This window comes from Lepisma saccharinum, chromosome 20 (assembly GCF_977018435.1).
Source record: "Lepisma saccharinum chromosome 20, izLepSacc3.1, whole genome shotgun sequence".
Lineage (NCBI taxonomy): Eukaryota > Metazoa > Arthropoda > Insecta > Zygentoma > Lepismatidae > Lepisma > Lepisma saccharinum.
In genome coordinates this window covers 2,693,089-2,710,023 of record NC_139248.1, presented here as the reverse complement: position 1 = coordinate 2,710,023, position 16,935 = coordinate 2,693,089, and the positions used below count along the sequence as shown (strand labels likewise).

Sequence of the window (16,935 nt, the reverse complement as noted above, 5' to 3'; positions counted from 1 at the left end):
AAGAGAGAGAGAGAGAGAGAGAGAGAGAGAGAGAGAGAGAGAGAGAGAGAGAGAAAGAGAGAGAGAATGGATACGAAAGGAGCTTCGCATCTCCGTAGACACCGCGGGTCGCGTATCCGTCCCTAAATTATGTCCGTCATTCATTTGCGAGTCTGTGTTCTGCCAGCTTCCTCAACTCTTTTCGAGCGTCTCCGTATTCGTTCCCCGCCTGCTGCAAGGCTGCAAATCACCTTGAAAGCAGCGTGCGGCAAGGTTAAAGGGGAACTCCCCCAAGAGGCCTCGCATCCATTCACGGTGTTTACGTCACAAGCTGAATCGGGTGCTTTTCTTATCATAATCTTTTTACTGTTACCTGTAATGCCAGCCAATGTAATCATTAACATTGCTACCATCTTCAACAATATATCGAAACTTATTAAATTTTTAACAATTAGCTGATTAGGGTATCCAAATGCAAAATACGAGGGGCGATCAAAACGTTATGGTATACTTGAAAGAACCTGTTATTCTGTAAAATAATAATAATAATAATAAATAACCTGTGGCTAAACACGTGAGGGCCATTTCCTACTATTGGATGCACAAATTGGTAACGCCACTGGGGGTAAAGTCCCAATGTATAGAAATGCAGTTCGACAATAATGTGGGCTAATTTAAGAACAATTATCATTTAACTTTAATTCTTTCCTTTTTTATTTCTGACATGTATTTTATTATAACCCTCTTATGTAGCTAACCTTACTCTGTAAAAAAACACAAACACATTTCAACGACTTTTTCGTCCTGATTGATGCCTTCTATGCTCTGTGAAAGATTGTCAGTACTGTATACGCATAGACACTGAGTGCGTGCGTGTGTACATATAATGAACGTACAGGTGCGGAGATGAATGTGAATTGATCTGCAGTGCGTGCGACTTGTAACCCAGAAAATCCTTCTCTTTTGTGTCGAGTTATCCGAAGCACTCGAAAATCCGCTGCACGTTCTTCTGCCCAGGGGATTGTCTCTCAGTCATCAAGATCTCTTGGGGGAACGAACTTCTTAGCCTGGGGATCTTTTTAATGAACAGCTTCGTCCGTTGTTTTATCTGCTGACCGCCAAGGGGACAAGGTGTATCGCTTCTGTCTCAATTCCTTGCAATTTAAATCGGGCTAAGACAATCAGCCGAAAATCTTTGATATTATACAGTGCCTCTTAAAATAACGAAATATAAATAATATCTATCCATATATACGTAAATACATACAAAAATTGGGAAAGAGAGAGAGAGAGAGAGAGAGAGAGAGAGAGAGAGAGAGAGAGAGAGAGAGAGAGAGAGAGAGAGAGAGAGAGAGAGAACACACGTTTTGGAAAAGGGGGAGAGAGAGACGTTTGGTAAAAGGGAGAGAGAGAGAGAGAGAGAGAGAGAGACACGTTTGGTAAAAAGGAGAGAGATAGAGAGAGAGAGAGACGTTTGGTAAAAGGGAGAGAGAGAGAGAGACACGTTTGGTAAAAGGGAGAGAGATAGAGATAGAGAGAGACGTTGGGGAAAAGGGAGAGAGATAGAGATAGAGAGAGACGTTGGGGAAAAGGGAGAGAGAGAGAGAGACACACGTTGGGGAAAAGGGAGAGAGAGAGAGAGAGACACGTTGGGGAAAAGGGAGAGAGAGAGAGAGAGACACGTTGGGGAAAAGGGAGAGAGAGAGAGAGAGAGAGACACGTTGGGGAAAAGGGAGAGAGAGAAAGACACGTGGGGGAAAAGAGAGAGAGAGACACGTGGGGGAAAAGGTAGAGAGAGAGAGAGAGAGAGAGAGAGAGAGAGAGAGAGAGAGAGAGAGAGAGAGAGAGACACACGTGGGGGAAAAGGGAGAGAGAGAGAGACACGTGGAGGGTAAAGGGAGAGAGAGAGAGACACGTGGGGGGGAAAAGGGAGAGAGAGACACGTGGGGGGGAAAAGGGAGAGAGAGAGACACGTGGGGGAAAAGGTAGAGGTAGAGAGAGAGAGAGAGACGTGGGGAAAAGGGAGAGAGAGAGAGAGACGTGGGGAAAAAGGGAGAGAGAGAGACACGTGGGGAAAAAGGGAGAGAGAGAGACACGTGGGGAAAAAGGGAGAGAGAGAGACACGTGGGGAAAAAGGGAGAGAGAGAGACACGTGGGGAAAAAGGGAGAGAGAGAGACACGTGGGGGCAAAGGGAGAGAGATGGGGAAAAAGAAAGCTACAACTGACAATAGAGAGATACATCTGAAAATTGAGTAGCATGGCAAAATAGAGATACACATGGGAAATATAGGAAAAAATGTAAAAGAGAAAGACATGGGAAAAGAAAGAGAGAGATAGTAATGGCAAAAGAGAGAGAGAGAGAGAGAGAGAGAGAGAGAGAGAGAGAGAGATAGTAATGGCAAAAGAGAGAGAGAGAGATAGTAATGGCAAAAGAGAGAGAGAGAGATAGTAATGGCAAAAGAGAGAGAGAGTAATGGCAAAAGAGAGAGAGAGTAATGGCAAAAGAGAGAGAGAGAGAGATATTAATGGCAAAAGAGAGAGAGAGAGATAGTAATGGCAAAAGAGAGAGAGAGATAGTAATGGCAAAAGAGAGAGAGAGTAATGGTAAAAGAGAGAGAGAGTAATGGTAAAAGAGAGAGAGAGTAATGGTAAAAGAGAGAGAGAGTAATGGTAAAAGAGAGAGAGAGAGTAATGGTAAAAGAGAGAGAGAGTAAGGGTAAAAGAGAGAGACGTGGTAACAGATACAGAGGGTGTCTGTGTGTTTGTGTGTGTGTGTGTGACAGAGTGAGTGAAGGTGAAAAATTTGGAGAAAAAGTAGCAGAGATAAATAAAGTGGGAAGAGAGACAGATAAAGAGCCAGAATCTAAGACAGCGAGCAGACTGAACGAGATGCACACAGACACACACACACACACACACACATATATATATATATATATATATACAGACAACAAGAGAGAGAAAATGGCAGATTGAGAATTGCAGTCTGCCCGGCGACAGGAAAACAAAGTCAAATAACCCAAACACAACGCGAAAGGAATTTGCCAGATGCAAACAACTTCTGCTTCCAGATATCTTACCGCCAGCTTAGGCTGATGCACGACGTCCTACAGGTTCATAATGAGGCTCCGGCTTTTCCCAGACGCCAGAGGGCCGGGGGCGGGGGGGGGGGGGGCACGGAATCAAGCTGCGGCGATGAGGAAAAAAAGGGAAAATCGCTTTTTTGCGGTTCGTATCTCAAGAGAAGCCGTCCTTTCTGGGGATGGGGTGGGGAGGTTTGGTCGCTTGTTGAAGGAAGAAACCAACAAACCGGATTTCACGCATCTTTGAGTCGGCGGTCGGAGATCGAAAAGCCGATCCGAGAGGAAAATGGAAGGAGGAGGAGAATTCTGTGGAAACAAGAATCCGAAATGAGAAGTTTGGAGGAAAGGGAGCATTGAGAGCAAACGGAAGATGCTGTACAGGTCTCTACCAGGAGGCGGCGTCTCATAATCCACACAGAACAAATATCCAGATCAGATGCATGGACATCCATGGAAGATCCAATTTTCTATATCAAATTCTGGATATCCAATGGACACCCACGGTATATCCAGTTTTGGATTTCAATTTGTGGATGCCCATTGAACGTCCATGGGATATCCAGAACAGGATATCTGAAATTCAACCAATTCTACATATACAATACGAAGCCCAAGCATGTACAGAACTAGTTCTCAAAATCTCATCCAATTCTAAATATTCAATACGTTTCCAGATCTTGTCCAAAACTAATATCTAAGAGGAATTTGATGAATTTGAATTTAAAATTGTGGGTGCGTCAGCACTAAGGCTATTTTGCACCCGTCATATTATACGGGGTCCAGCCCCTTATCTTTACAAAGAACAACTCGAACGTTGCATAAGTAAAATCTTAAAAACTTAAAATGTTCTGACTTCCGTTAAAAGCTGAGGCTGTAAAGGGCCCTCAGCACACACAAGGACAAAAAAACAGGACAACACACACAAAATTATACTGGCCAGAGTGCCAGTCGCCAGAGCCTCGTTCGTCTGCAAAACGCAGTCCAGGGTGTACTAACGTGGAAGTGAGGTTGACAGTTGGGTGTACTATGTGGAAAATCACCCCTTACACCCCTAATATCTAAGACTCTTGCAATTCTGAATATCCAATACATACCTAGATCTTGTCCCAAAGTAGACATATATTGCATCTGCTTAAGCAAGGGAGACTTCTGCACATTCGCATCTGCGTCTTGACAGGGTTGCCTATTGATATTTGCAGAAAAAATATGCGCTACCCAGTATTATCCAGAAATTTATGGTATTGATTTTTTCTTTCTTTCTATTATATTCTTGTTATAACTTTTGTGACTGCATGAATGAGTGTTATTAGCTGCCTTTGTGGCTAATCTTGTTAAGAGGTGGATCCACCAAAGGTTGCAGTTTCGAGTCCTGGCCTGGACTTCTCACCAGTATTCATCCCCATCGTCGCCAAAAGTGGTAGAAAAGCGACGTAAAGGCAGGCGATGTAATTCTTTAGTTTGTCTTGCCTTGACGTCATATTAGGTTGGGTTTATTCAGATTACGTACACTTTCTAAATTGCAAACACCAACTTTTCTCTTCCCAGAGTTGGCAAGCCTGAAAACGAAGAAGCACTCCCATCCTCCATTTGAAAGAGGCTGGATAAGACGATGGGATGTCAGGAAGCACACATGTTCGTGACAGGTGTCGGATTCTAGGATCGTATTTCTCAGGAATCCAATGTCAGCTTCCCAACTGCGCTAGATCGAGAGATTAGAGCGTCTTTGCAGCCAATTTTACAGTTCTACCTACATGGGCAAACCTCTGGCAAACTAACGAACAAAAGTAGATAGTCATTTGTTTTCTCCTATTGTTTGTACTCGAATGTGTAGAGGAACGTCGCATTAATTCCACTTTGGCTAATTGCAACGATGAGCGTTAATGGTGATAAGATTGATTTTGTTTGATTTTTATATAGCGTCGCTGTTCTGCCACGTTTGGCTAATCGCGATGTTGAGGATGTGATGAAAATTGATGAAGGGACATTTACTTCCACATAATACACTGGGGACTGCATTTTTGCGGTTGACATTTGGATGTCTTGAGAAAGGGTTACAACTTGACACACCAGTCCCGGCCTCCAATATCGGCCTAGGCATGGGTGAGTGTCCATGAATTTCATCATCACTCATTCTCATCGTCGTGATCAGACAAGCAAGCGACAGAAGTGACAAATTAACCTAATTCAATGAATATTTGAGGGATGCATTTAGTAAATTTTTGTTGAGTAGGTGAGAACGTAAACTGGTGTTTCTAGCATTATGTATTTCCCTCGTTCAATGGAAGTATTATAGATTATAGAAGTACCCGAACTTTTCGGTCAACCCTCGTACATGGCAATTTATCTAACTTCCCCGCGGGTAGCAATCTAATAAAGATCAAGGCATCCAGTTCCATTTGGCGATTCAGGACTTCATAACGCACGTGGAAGTTCTTCATAAGGGACGCTTCATATCTGCTTCGGATCTTCTCCACCTCATCTCCCAGACGACACTTGCCGTATCAGCAGACCGCAGAGCGTCCATCACGCCTCCTGGCGGCCGGGGGAGGAGTCGGGCCGTGCAGGGTGCCAAGTAGGAAGAGCGACGCATCCGTCTCCCAGAAGGCAACGCGCCAAGACCTACAGAAAGGGTTTACACGCTGCGGCGAGTGACGTCACGGGCCCACTTGTTTTCTTCCGTCTGGTGTGCGATGGGTTTTCAGTCTGTTGCTCTCCTCCTTGTTTCGGGGACGTTGATTTTTAAAGGGACTCATTCAAACTCTGGTGAATTCGCTTCACCCTGCGATAATTCCATTTCCCCCAACGGAACGAGCGAAATGCGAGTCTACGTTTTCATGAATCACGAAGTAGGCTCCCTTGCCAGATGCTTTCTTGCGAAAAAGTATTGGATCATTTTCCCATGACGTCACCTTGAAAATTTGGCACAAATTGTGGTTCACCGAAGCTATCACATGGGATCATTGCCAGCGAGTTTCACAAGCTTGATAATCCCAGTTTTTTTACTCAGCTGGGATTATCAAAATGTCATAAAACAAAAATAGTATTGTGACCACGAATGGCTGTCGCATGGAAGAAAGATCAGAAGTATTTTATTGCGTTACAAAAGCTTGGCAAAGCTCTTCTTGAGTCTACTTCATGGAGAAATAAACTAATCTCCATTCCTTGATTTTCTTATCTCAATTATCAAGTGGACAGCATCGGAAAAGTGGAAAAGACTGAACGCCTCGTGTATATGCAACCAAAACAACTTTGTTGATGTTCGGGTTGCATAAGACGTAGGATATGAAACTTAAGCAAAAAGGAAACAGCAAGGTTTTAACGCTGCCACATGGCAATCTAATCTAATCTAATATATATAAAAATGTATGTATGTGTGTTTGTTCCAGTATAACTCTCGAACGCCTGGAGCGACACCCCTGGCACCCCTAGGGGTGGAGAAGGAGGTAATTACTCTTTAATATGAGAGTAGTCACCGTGTCAATATGGCGTGTCGTAGTAAGGTGGCGTCCAACATTGAGGTACACTCCGTCGTCCGATTTTTGTGCACACGAAGGCATAATCAAAGTGAAATCAATCACCAAATTGTCAAGGTGTATGGTCAGAATGCAATGTTATATTCCATGATCAGGAAATGGTGCCAGATGTTCGAAGAGGAAAGAACGAACGTGAACAACGAACAGTTGTCAGGCAGCCTGCAACTAGAGCACTATCGACAAAACGGAGCGTGTAAATGCAATAATCCTTGCCAACCGCAATGTGAAAATTAAGAGAGATTGGAAGTGAACTGAACATATCATACGACAGTGTGTCTATGCTGATCCAAGGCCAGTCGGGTGTATAGTAAACTGTGCTCTCACTGGGTGCTGCGATTGTTAACCGATAGCACAAAAGTTAACTGAATTGAAATTGGACGGAATTTTTACACACACGAAATAAAAAAAACTAGTCACACGATTCAAAAGTGCTTGGAATACCTTGGTGACTGTCGGAAAAAGTTAAATGTTCATACATTTTTCTCCAATAATTATTTTCTTTCTAATGTGTCTTGTTTGTTTTATACAGGGGGGTGTAACTTACTTTTTGATTTGCCCTAGTACCTCAAACGCAGTCCTTTGGGGGACATGAGCGAGCGAGTACCGAGCCCTTAGGGCTGCGACACGCGATGAAGACTTCACGCGTTTCTTCATCAGTTTAACTTCGAAACGCGATGATGAATGAGACCAGGCCATTATGATCACTTATCAGAATTAGCATCACATCCGATTCTTGGGGGTATATTTAAAATATATCTCTGCAAGTGACATCGACGCTGAAACTGAACTAAATTCAACCCCTGACAGATTAAGGGAATTGGCGGAGAATGTCGTCATACAGTCAAGTGAATGGTGGCCCTGAGCTACTACGAAACCAATGGGTCTTCCAATAAGAATGATATGATTTTGAAATGAACTGGCAACTATGCTTCAAATGTCATAACTGTCACTAGTTGTAATTTGTGTTTAGTATACTGTGACAATCCATCATGGCTAAATACACGGTTCAAGAACGTTTGGTTATTATCAAAAAAAATATGAAAATAGACGTTCTATTGAACTTGAAACTGATCATAATTTTGGGCAAATTTATCTTCTCAGATGAAGCTCATTTCTGGTTAAGTGGATATGTTAACAAAATTGTCGTTTTTGGTGTGAAAGCAATCCACAAGAGATTCACGAGAAGCCCTTGCATCCGCAAAACGTCACTGTATGGTGTGGTTTATGGCATGGTGGCATCATCGGACCATTTCTTTCAAAAACGAGGTAGGAGATGCAGTTACAGTGACTGCTGAGCGGTACCGATTGATGTTAACAGATTTTTTGTGGCCAAATTTAAATTAAATTAATTTGGAGGACATGTGGTTCCAATAAGACGTTGCCACATGTCACACTGCTATTGCCACTATCGACATATTGCAAGAACAGTTTGGTGAAAGATTAATTTCAAGAAATGCAACTGTTAGGCCTCCAAGAAGTTGTGGTTTAACTCCTTTAGATTGCTTTTTGTAGGGTTATTTGAAATCTATAGTCTATGCAAACAGACCACGAACCCTTGATGCATTAAGATTGAACATCGAACGCTGCATTCGTGACATTAGGTCCGAGTTATTGCCCAAAGTCATCGAAAATTGGGTTCATCAAATTCACTCGTGTGCACGAAGTCGAGGTGGACACTTAAATGATGTGTTATTCAAAACATAATGTAATAAACTATGTTTCAAAATAATATAAAAATTTGATTGTATCTGAAAGAGTTTAATTTTATTTAAGTGAAAAATCAAATCATATCGTTCTTATTGGAAAACCCTATACGAAGGGTGCTTCTGTTAGGTAATGATTGGTTGATTTGGTTTATTTTACTTCTATTTTCTGCCACTTTTTACTAATCGGGAAGATGAGAATGAATGGTAATGAGATGAGACGGATGAAAAAACAATCGTATCATACCCTAAGGTATGGGGGATGTTATTGGGAATGTAGCTCACTTATCGTTCATCCTTGATGGTAGAGCAACTTCCTGCTCATAGTGAGCTCGGTGGTAGTGAGCGAAAGGTACTTAAAGTAAAAGGTACACTAAATAAACAACTAGAAATGGCAAACAGTTAACATTTGGATTTTAAGATACCTTCGAACCTGAATCATACATGGTAGAGTAGGCTAATTACCTGTCTAGATGAAATCTGATGATCAAGTTGAGGAAGTTATAGAACGAAGTTTAAGCCTGTACTCGAAGCTTAGTTGGTAGGCAAAGTTAGTAACACTGACTTTGCTCGCATAGCAAAATCAAAGAGCTGTTACTTATTCTCCAAGAATCCTTCTACCTTGCTCCTCTGTACCTGTTGCCACTGGAGACTTCCTCCACGCCGATTCGTCAAGTTGTCACTTCCTAATACCTTAGCATAATTACTCCTGTTTACCTGTGAGCTGAACCACTACTCCAGGAAGACTGTTTACACTTGACTATGCATTTTTAACATACTTAAAACGACCCTTGGTCAGATTGGAGCTTTGAAGCTTCTAGAAAATATACAGGCTTTACGCTTCGTTACGCAATCCCAAACAGAGACGACGCAACACGAGCTCCACAGGTGATTATGCTGGATGCGAGTCCAGACGCCACCTTTCTAGGTTCGCACTTAGGTGTCTTTACACCCCATTAAGGAACGCATCATCGTGTACAGTCTATCCCGGGAATCTCTGGAGTAAGAGAACGAAAACAAGTCTGCGCAATTGGTGACTCGAGAGAGCTCGACCAATGAACTCTTGAGAGTGTGTGCGCGCATGGAGGGAAAAAACTCAGCCGTTTGCATCAGCTCGCACTACTTTGCTACACCTACTCGCTTTCTCCCCTTTGCTATTATGTGCAACCTTGCTTCACAAATTCCCGGCACAGAGTATAAGTAGCGGATTCTCAGAGCATAAAGTTGCGAAACACTGCTACACATCGAATCACAGAACTTATCACAAAGAGTAGTTCAGAAAGCTACGAACGTCTTCATTTGTTATATCATCTATGTATTTAATATTAATCTCGGTTCTCTCATTTCAAGAGCCCCCAGCGTCTCCGCTTAACCATACGCGACATTAAGCATCGAACGCAACAGTGCCACAATTCTTCATTGTTCTACATACGGGATTAACGAGAACAAAAGCCACAACAAACAGGTAATTCCGTGTATGATTTTCACAATCAACACGTTGTGCCTGGAGCAGAGGAAGAAAGAACGGAATCACCGTGTAATTTGCAAAGTCCCGCGGCCGGCAGGAACAGCGTAATTGACTTGGCAAATCTGTAATTACACGGAGAGGCGGCTTATGAAGGGGGAGGGTGGGTTGGGGGTGAATAGGTAATCGTTACGGTATCTCCCCCCCCCTATGTTGTCTCGCTGCAGGATTATACAATCACGGGTCGAAACAAGATGCGAATGGGAAATTCTTCTTCTACAAACTAGATCGAAAGCAATTCTTTCGGTCGTAAACAACTTAGAAGTGGCAACATTGACAGCCATTGGATGAAGAGGTGTGTAAGGGGGTGACCCTTGTGCAAAATACCTGAATGTGAACCTCACTTCCACACAGTACATACTAGACTGCATTTTGCAGGCTAACGAGGCTCCATTATCTTTACTCTCTGCTGGTATAATCCTCTGTGGAGCTTGTATTGTCCCCCTTCAACGTGCATGGGCGTCGCCAGAATTTTTTGCAGGGGGCCCCCAAATTATAAAAGTTGATAGCAGAATAATAAATATTATTACCAAGGTTATACTGTTATACAATAATAAATATTATAAACTAACAAAAATAAATGTTATTAGAAATAATAATAATTATTATTATTATATAAATGTGGAGACTCAATCCACCAAACAAGTGAATATCAGCACAACTATTTTCTATTATTTCTTTTGCATTTTATGCAGTTAGTATCTGAAATGCATTTTGATATAACTTTTGCACGTTTCGTTCAAGAGAAGGCTTTAATTATTAGGGGGATTTTTTGTTCATTAAGTTTGTTGTGTGGCCTCTCACCTACAACTGTAATTATTAGAATTTTGAAAAGTGTGGAACCATTTGTTCTTTGGATGAAATGGTAGAAAATAACCTTGTTCCTGTAGTTTTCACTCAATGTTTTCGATGCAATGCATTCTTACCTTGATTTCTCTGTTCGAATACTAACTAAATGAACTTTATTTCTGTTCTTAACAATAAGAGTAGCAAACTTTCTGCTTTCTTACATCTTTAAATGAACGATGGCAATTTCCAGGGGGTCCATCGACCCCTTCGACCCCCCCTCCCGACGCCCATGTCCACATGTGATTACGATTGCTTGATTTGATTTATACGCTTTTCTGCCACTTTTGGTTAATCACGGCGATGATGATAAGTGATGAAATGACGAAATTAATGAAAGGAGACTTGCAGGGAATGTCCAGGCAGACATTCGAACACAGGACCCTTGACGTCCTTGTGCGCTGTGCTAAACAATCCGCCTCGGAGCTCGACATGTGCGTTTGTCCTTTCATCAATGTAATCTGATCTGTTTTGCGATTAGACAAAGTGTCAGAAAAGCGACGTAATCGAGCCTAAATCATCCAATCATCACACATCTTCATCAGCACTAGATTAGTCGAAAGGATCAGAAACGCGGCGCTAAATAACAAAAATAGGCGCTTGTAGAGGAAAGTTACCAAAGTAGGAGCCCCGTTTTGTTTTTCATCCCTGGTGTCATTATGGCACATTATTTATATTAGAAATTTAATAAAATGGGTTATTTGGTATGTTTGCTAACGTTTTGAGTAACTTAATCCACCTTAAAGCGCATGATGCTTTGCCAGTAAGCATTTCTGTCAAAAGGGACGAAAAGTAACAACGGAGAAAAAGTGGCCAAAGTCGGATCCCTCCTTTAACAAGTTCCAAAAATTGGAAAAGACGCAAAGAAATGTAAATACATGATATGTAGTAAATGAATTACATTTATTGGGCTTGCATAAAGAATATAGATGTACAAAAGTAATATAATATAGACTACCAATATCCTAACTGCGTCAATCGCCCTCTCCATTTGTTGGACATCCCACCTTCATTGCCTTTTCCCTTGAACATCTGAAACAATATGTAAAAGGACTTTACTAACGAGTAACGACCCTTTGCTTCAATTACAATTGTAATGTTAGGCATTCATTGAGGGGTCCTGCTTATGGCATTTTACTCGTGGAGTCTTATTGTTTATACAATATAACCACACGTATCTTCAAACAAACCATTACCATAATTTCAAAGTACAATACTTATTAGTGTCTAAATTGTAACAAGATTGCTACTCTCCTCTCTCTTAATTACCAAATTCCTACTGTTGTGTACCGGTGTACAAATTTTCATCACACAAAAACAAGTCATGGCGGACTACAGCACCTGATACTTGCACGTTACTGCTGCTACTTTCCCTACACAATCTTTTCGTTATTCTTGACGTGTTTCGCCCATTGCCACCACGCGGCAGCACCTTCTTACGGAAACAGGAAGGGAGTCCGGCTTAGGGAGTGGGGTCCAGGTTTGGTTATTTTCCTCTACTTTTAGGAAGGGGCCTTGTATCCTCTTCAGCTCTTTCTTTCAGTACGCCCTTGGTTGGAAAGGTACCGAAGTACTAAAATTTAATGAAACCTGGATGTTCACTGACTAGGGGACGTCGTACATACAATTAAGAAAACAGAATACAATGAACTAAACGCAACTTGCTAAGATGATATGCAATAAAATAATCAGAAAAGAAAAGTGAGAATATTTCTATCGCTGAGATATCAGGTTTGGTGAGAAAACGGCTAGATTGGCAACACTGGGTGTCAGTCCGCGGAGAGTGGAAAGAAGGAAGGAGGGGTGGGGTACATGAACTTGAGCCACCCATTTACGCTCAACCACACCGCATAATCTCAGATTTTATATTCTCGGGTGAAAAAAGATGGAGGAGGATAATGAAATCCAAAGAGAGTATTGTAAGTTTTATTGTGATTGAATACTACATGAAATATGCCATAATAAAAACCAGTCGCGAATACTTTATCTCGAAGCTTACCACAACAGTAAGAACCTTTTCAGTACGAAAGAGCTTTGACGAACATAGCAAGCAATCTATCTAGATAATGCCTACGAGGCTCATGTAGACTGAAACAGAGATATTACCAAGAATTCCTCGTCTGCATTCGACGCATTACGTCGCCAAGATGGCGACACTCAGGGTTCTTGTGACGTCAGCAAAGCGTAAAGCAAGATTATCAACTTTGAAACAGTCTTTCAGGAGCCCAATTGCAGAGAGAATGGAGTGGCTTTGTGTTTAATGGATAAATCATCCTTCATAATACTCAAGTCTTGTTATCGGAGACCATGGCATTCCAAATGTTCTTATTTTTTGGGTTTCTGATAGATTCATCTTTTGGTATGGGCACATCAGCACATAGGCTGTTTTTACCCGTCACGCCATTTGGGATAATAAGCCCATTCACTATAAAAAAACTCAATATGCTGACCAAGGCATAAATTTATTTATTTTAAAATATAAACTAAACGTAACGTTTCAACCTTCTAGCAAAGTTTTCTTCAGACTCTGTACTTAATTTGCACTTGGTACAGAGTCTGAAGAAGACTTTGCTAGAAGGTTGTTTAGTTTATGTTTTAAAATGAAATAAATTTATGCCTTGGTCAGAATATTGAGTTTTGCATATCATGGAAACAAGGCTTAATGGTGTTATAATCCATTCACTAAAACAAAATTGAGGACAGACGCCTAACAATAAAATAAAATTTATCTTAAATACTTCCTTACTCAATTTTTAAAACTAATTCACTCATTCATTACTTAACAAGAACCAGTGCCCCTTTACAGCCTCAGCTCTTCACTTGGGTAAGGATATTTCAGTCCTCAGAGAGAAACTACACTCTCTCTGAGGACTGAAATATCCTTACCCAGGTTAAGAGCTGAGGCTGTAAAGGAGCAGTCAGCACACAGGACAAACACAAGGCAACACACCTTCACAAAGCCGGCCTCCGTGGCGAAGTAGTTAGCACAGCAACAACGACGGTTTCGAATCCCGACCTGGGCGTTCTTTGCGAAGTGTCCCTTCAGCAAATCACCACTCATCCTCATCTTCACGATTAGCCAAAAGTGGCAGAAAATTGTAGTAAAATAAACCAAATAAATCAATCAAACAACCCTGTTTGATTGTTCTGGCCACGGGACCAGACGCCAGAGCCTCGTTGGCCTCCAAGAAGCATTAACCGGGGTGCACTAAGTGGAAGTGAGGTTGAATGTTGAGTGCCTTACCAGAAGGTCAATCCTTACAGCCCTACGTGGATTTTGATTTTGTTGTTTAAAACTTTAAGTGTGATACACGAATCAAAATGTGCTGAGAAATGAAATTTTCCACTATATCATAAACATTGCCCTGCCATAAATTCAAGGTGCTTTGCAATATCATCGCAAGTCAACTTACCCCTTTTCAAGTAAAGGAAATGTAACATAATGTTATTGTACAAAGGAGAAACTATTTCAGTACCACTGTGTAATGGGAATCCTTGTAATAATTTGCCTGTTCTCAGAAAGGCTCCAGTGTGTACAAAACCATTTACTGCGCATGCGCGACCATCAGACCGAAAGCTAACAATATTGAGAAAACGACCTATACCGAGCGACGCTTCCAGGCTGTGGTGTCGCTTCGGGAGGTTGCATTTATTACTGTGTGTGCATTTTAAATCGACGTGTGTGGCTTGTCGCTCGAAAAACACTGTTAATCATGGTTCAAACATATGACCTCAGAATCCATAGTCATTATTTTAACCATCACATCACAGAGAGAGAGAGATGTATGTATGGATATTGTTCTTGGAATTTTGCATAAAGTCAGATAAAGACTAGAGTAAAGAAGGTTTGATATTTGTTAGAGTTGATTTTCTGTCACTTTTGGTTAATCGCGACGATGAGGATGAATGATTAAGGGACTCAAAGAACACCCATGCCGAGATTCGAACCCAGGACCCCTGGTGTCGTAGCGCGTTGTGATAACCACTCCGCCACGGGGGCCGGCAGGGGTATAGAAGAGACATTGCCGATATGATTCAAACACTACGAGCTCAACAAGTATCATGTTATTACTGAAATATTGCTATACTCACCTAATACATTCCATATGTGGAGAAGAATCAGGACCATGTGTTGGAGGAAAATACCTTGAGTTGGCGACATTGTTACCTAAGGAGAGAAGAACAAGATTTGAAATGTATATATTCTACATCAGAAATAATAATCCCATTCATGCCATAATATTTTTATGAACTGATTGACGTAAATGATTCATTAAATGAAATTGAACACACGTTTCATTGACTCACCTTTTATGTAGCCACCTTGTTAACCAACAGCAGGGCGCATACATAAACATGTAACTGAACAATGAACAAAGAAGTAGAAATATTTCACATAAAATCAAAAGTATATATTGTAGATCTGGGAAATGGTCAATTGAATGAATGGTAATGACAACTGCAAATTAATATACACCGTTTTAAAAACAAATACAATCGCATGTAGAGAAACAAAAGTTGATGTAAAATATGATGAACAAGAAATGACTGAGGAAAAGCGAAAACTGGAGAAAAACAGATAATCTTGACAATTTCCTCGAACAAATTCAATTAATGGTTCTGCAAATTAGAATTCGAAAAGTGGTTCCCAGCCTTGTTTACCAAATGAGTTGCAGAAAATTGCAGGTAATTCAATAAGAAAGGACTTCCTGTTCAATCAATGTTATTGACAGAAATTCTCAGAAAGAAAATCTTCCGACGATAATTGTTTATGAAGTCTTCTTCAGGGTCTGTTCAAACACGAAAGCAGTTGAAAGCGCAATTTGAAATTCTACATTACTTACGCTGCTAGCAAGTGTCAGTTCTGAGATTAATACGACTGGCACACCTAGAAAATGAGACATTTGTTAGATCATGCAGGCATACTTTTCACTGCTTATAGTAGGTTGAAGAGAAACCTACACCATAGCATTTCTCGTGAAATTCTACCTACCCTTAAAATAGATTATTAAAGAAACCAAACGAGGAAATAGCCGGACGGACAAACTGTTGACGACCTTTGGACTTAAAAAGAAAACTCTAGTGGGGTTTTGGAATGTTAGAACATTATATGAGGCAGGAAAATTGCAACAAGTAGAAGCAGAAATGGAGAAATATAAGTTGGACATCCTGGGAATGAGCGAAGTGCGTTGGAATGAATTTGGAGAGATGAAAACATCTAGTGGTATGACATTCCTCTATTCAGGTAGACCAAATGAAGATGATGAACATCGTAATGGAGTAGGCATACTCATAAACAAGAAGACTGCTCGAAGTATATTGGACTGGAAGCCTGTATCTGAACGAATAATTATGGTCAGATTACAGGCAAAGGTTAGAAATGTGAGCATCATACAAGGCTATGCACCCACAAACCAAGCAGAAATAGAAGAAAAACAAGAGTTCTACAAAGAATTACAAGACACTATAAATAAGGTTAAGAAGAAAGATGTTATTATTGTAATGGGTGATTTAAATGCTAAAATTGGTTCGGAAAATGTTGGACTGGAACAAGTGATTGGCAAGCATGGTCTAGGTGATAGAAATGAAAATGGGGAAATGTTTGTAGATTGGTGTGCCTCAAATAAAATGACTATTGGAGGTACACTATTTGCACATAAAAATATACATAAGATCTCTTGGGTATCCCCAGATCATAGAACTCAAAATCAGATTGATCATATAGCTATAAGTAGGAAATGGAGAACATCTTTATTAGATGTGAGAAGTAAACGTGGAGCAGACATTAGCAGTGATCATCATCTTATGGTAGCCAGTTTTAGGGTAAAAATTATGGCCGCAAAGGAGAAATTTAATAAACAAAGCACAAAGTTTGACATTGGAAAACTACAGAATAATAGTGTAAAACAGGACTTCAAGTTGCAACTTCAAAACAAATATCAAGAACTAGGGGAGCTGGATGGTGATGAGGTGGAACAACACTGGGAAAAGGTGAAAAATACATTTACAACGGTATCAAAAGAAGTTTTGGGATATAGAAACCCTAAGAAAAAGAACTGGATGTTAGAGGAAACTTGGAGGAAAATAGAAGAAAGGAAACACATTAAGCAGAAGATTAATATGTGTAAAACTAGGAAAAAGAAAGCAGAATTACAAGAATAATATAGGAAAAAAGATCATGAAGTGAAAAATAGTGCGCGAGCTGACCGTAGAAAATGGACCAGTGAGTTAGCCGGGAAGGCAGAAAAAGCAGTAAATGAGGGAA

General features: G+C 40.9%; 2 protein-coding genes across 3 annotated transcripts in view; one reads left to right on the top strand and one right to left on the bottom strand.

Moving 5' to 3' along the window:
* LOC146003339 (neuropilin and tolloid-like protein 2) overlaps window positions 1-16,935 on the bottom strand; it is a 423,782-nt gene that overhangs the window by 223,706 nt on the left and 183,141 nt on the right. For both annotated transcript variants that reach the window (XR_014443822.1, XM_083141621.1), the window contains exon 3: window positions 14,763-14,838. Coding sequence is in view for 1 of the 2 variants with exons in the window: in XM_083141621.1 (XP_082997747.1) it covers window positions 14,763-14,832 (70 nt within the window). In the remaining variant the exon portion in view is untranslated. The remainder of the gene's footprint in view (window positions 1-14,762; window positions 14,839-16,935) is intronic.
* Window positions 15,816-16,832, top strand: LOC146003777 (protein CFDP2-like). The gene has a single exon (XM_083142190.1). It carries the CDS (start codon window positions 15,816-15,818, stop codon window positions 16,830-16,832), a length of 1,017 nt encoding a protein of 338 aa, XP_082998316.1.

Bases quoted from the DNA above. Each gene is read 5' to 3' on its own strand.
- LOC146003777 (XM_083142190.1), top strand. From the start codon at position 15,816: ATGGAGAAATATAAGTTGGACATCCTGGGAATGAGCGAAGTGCGTTGG.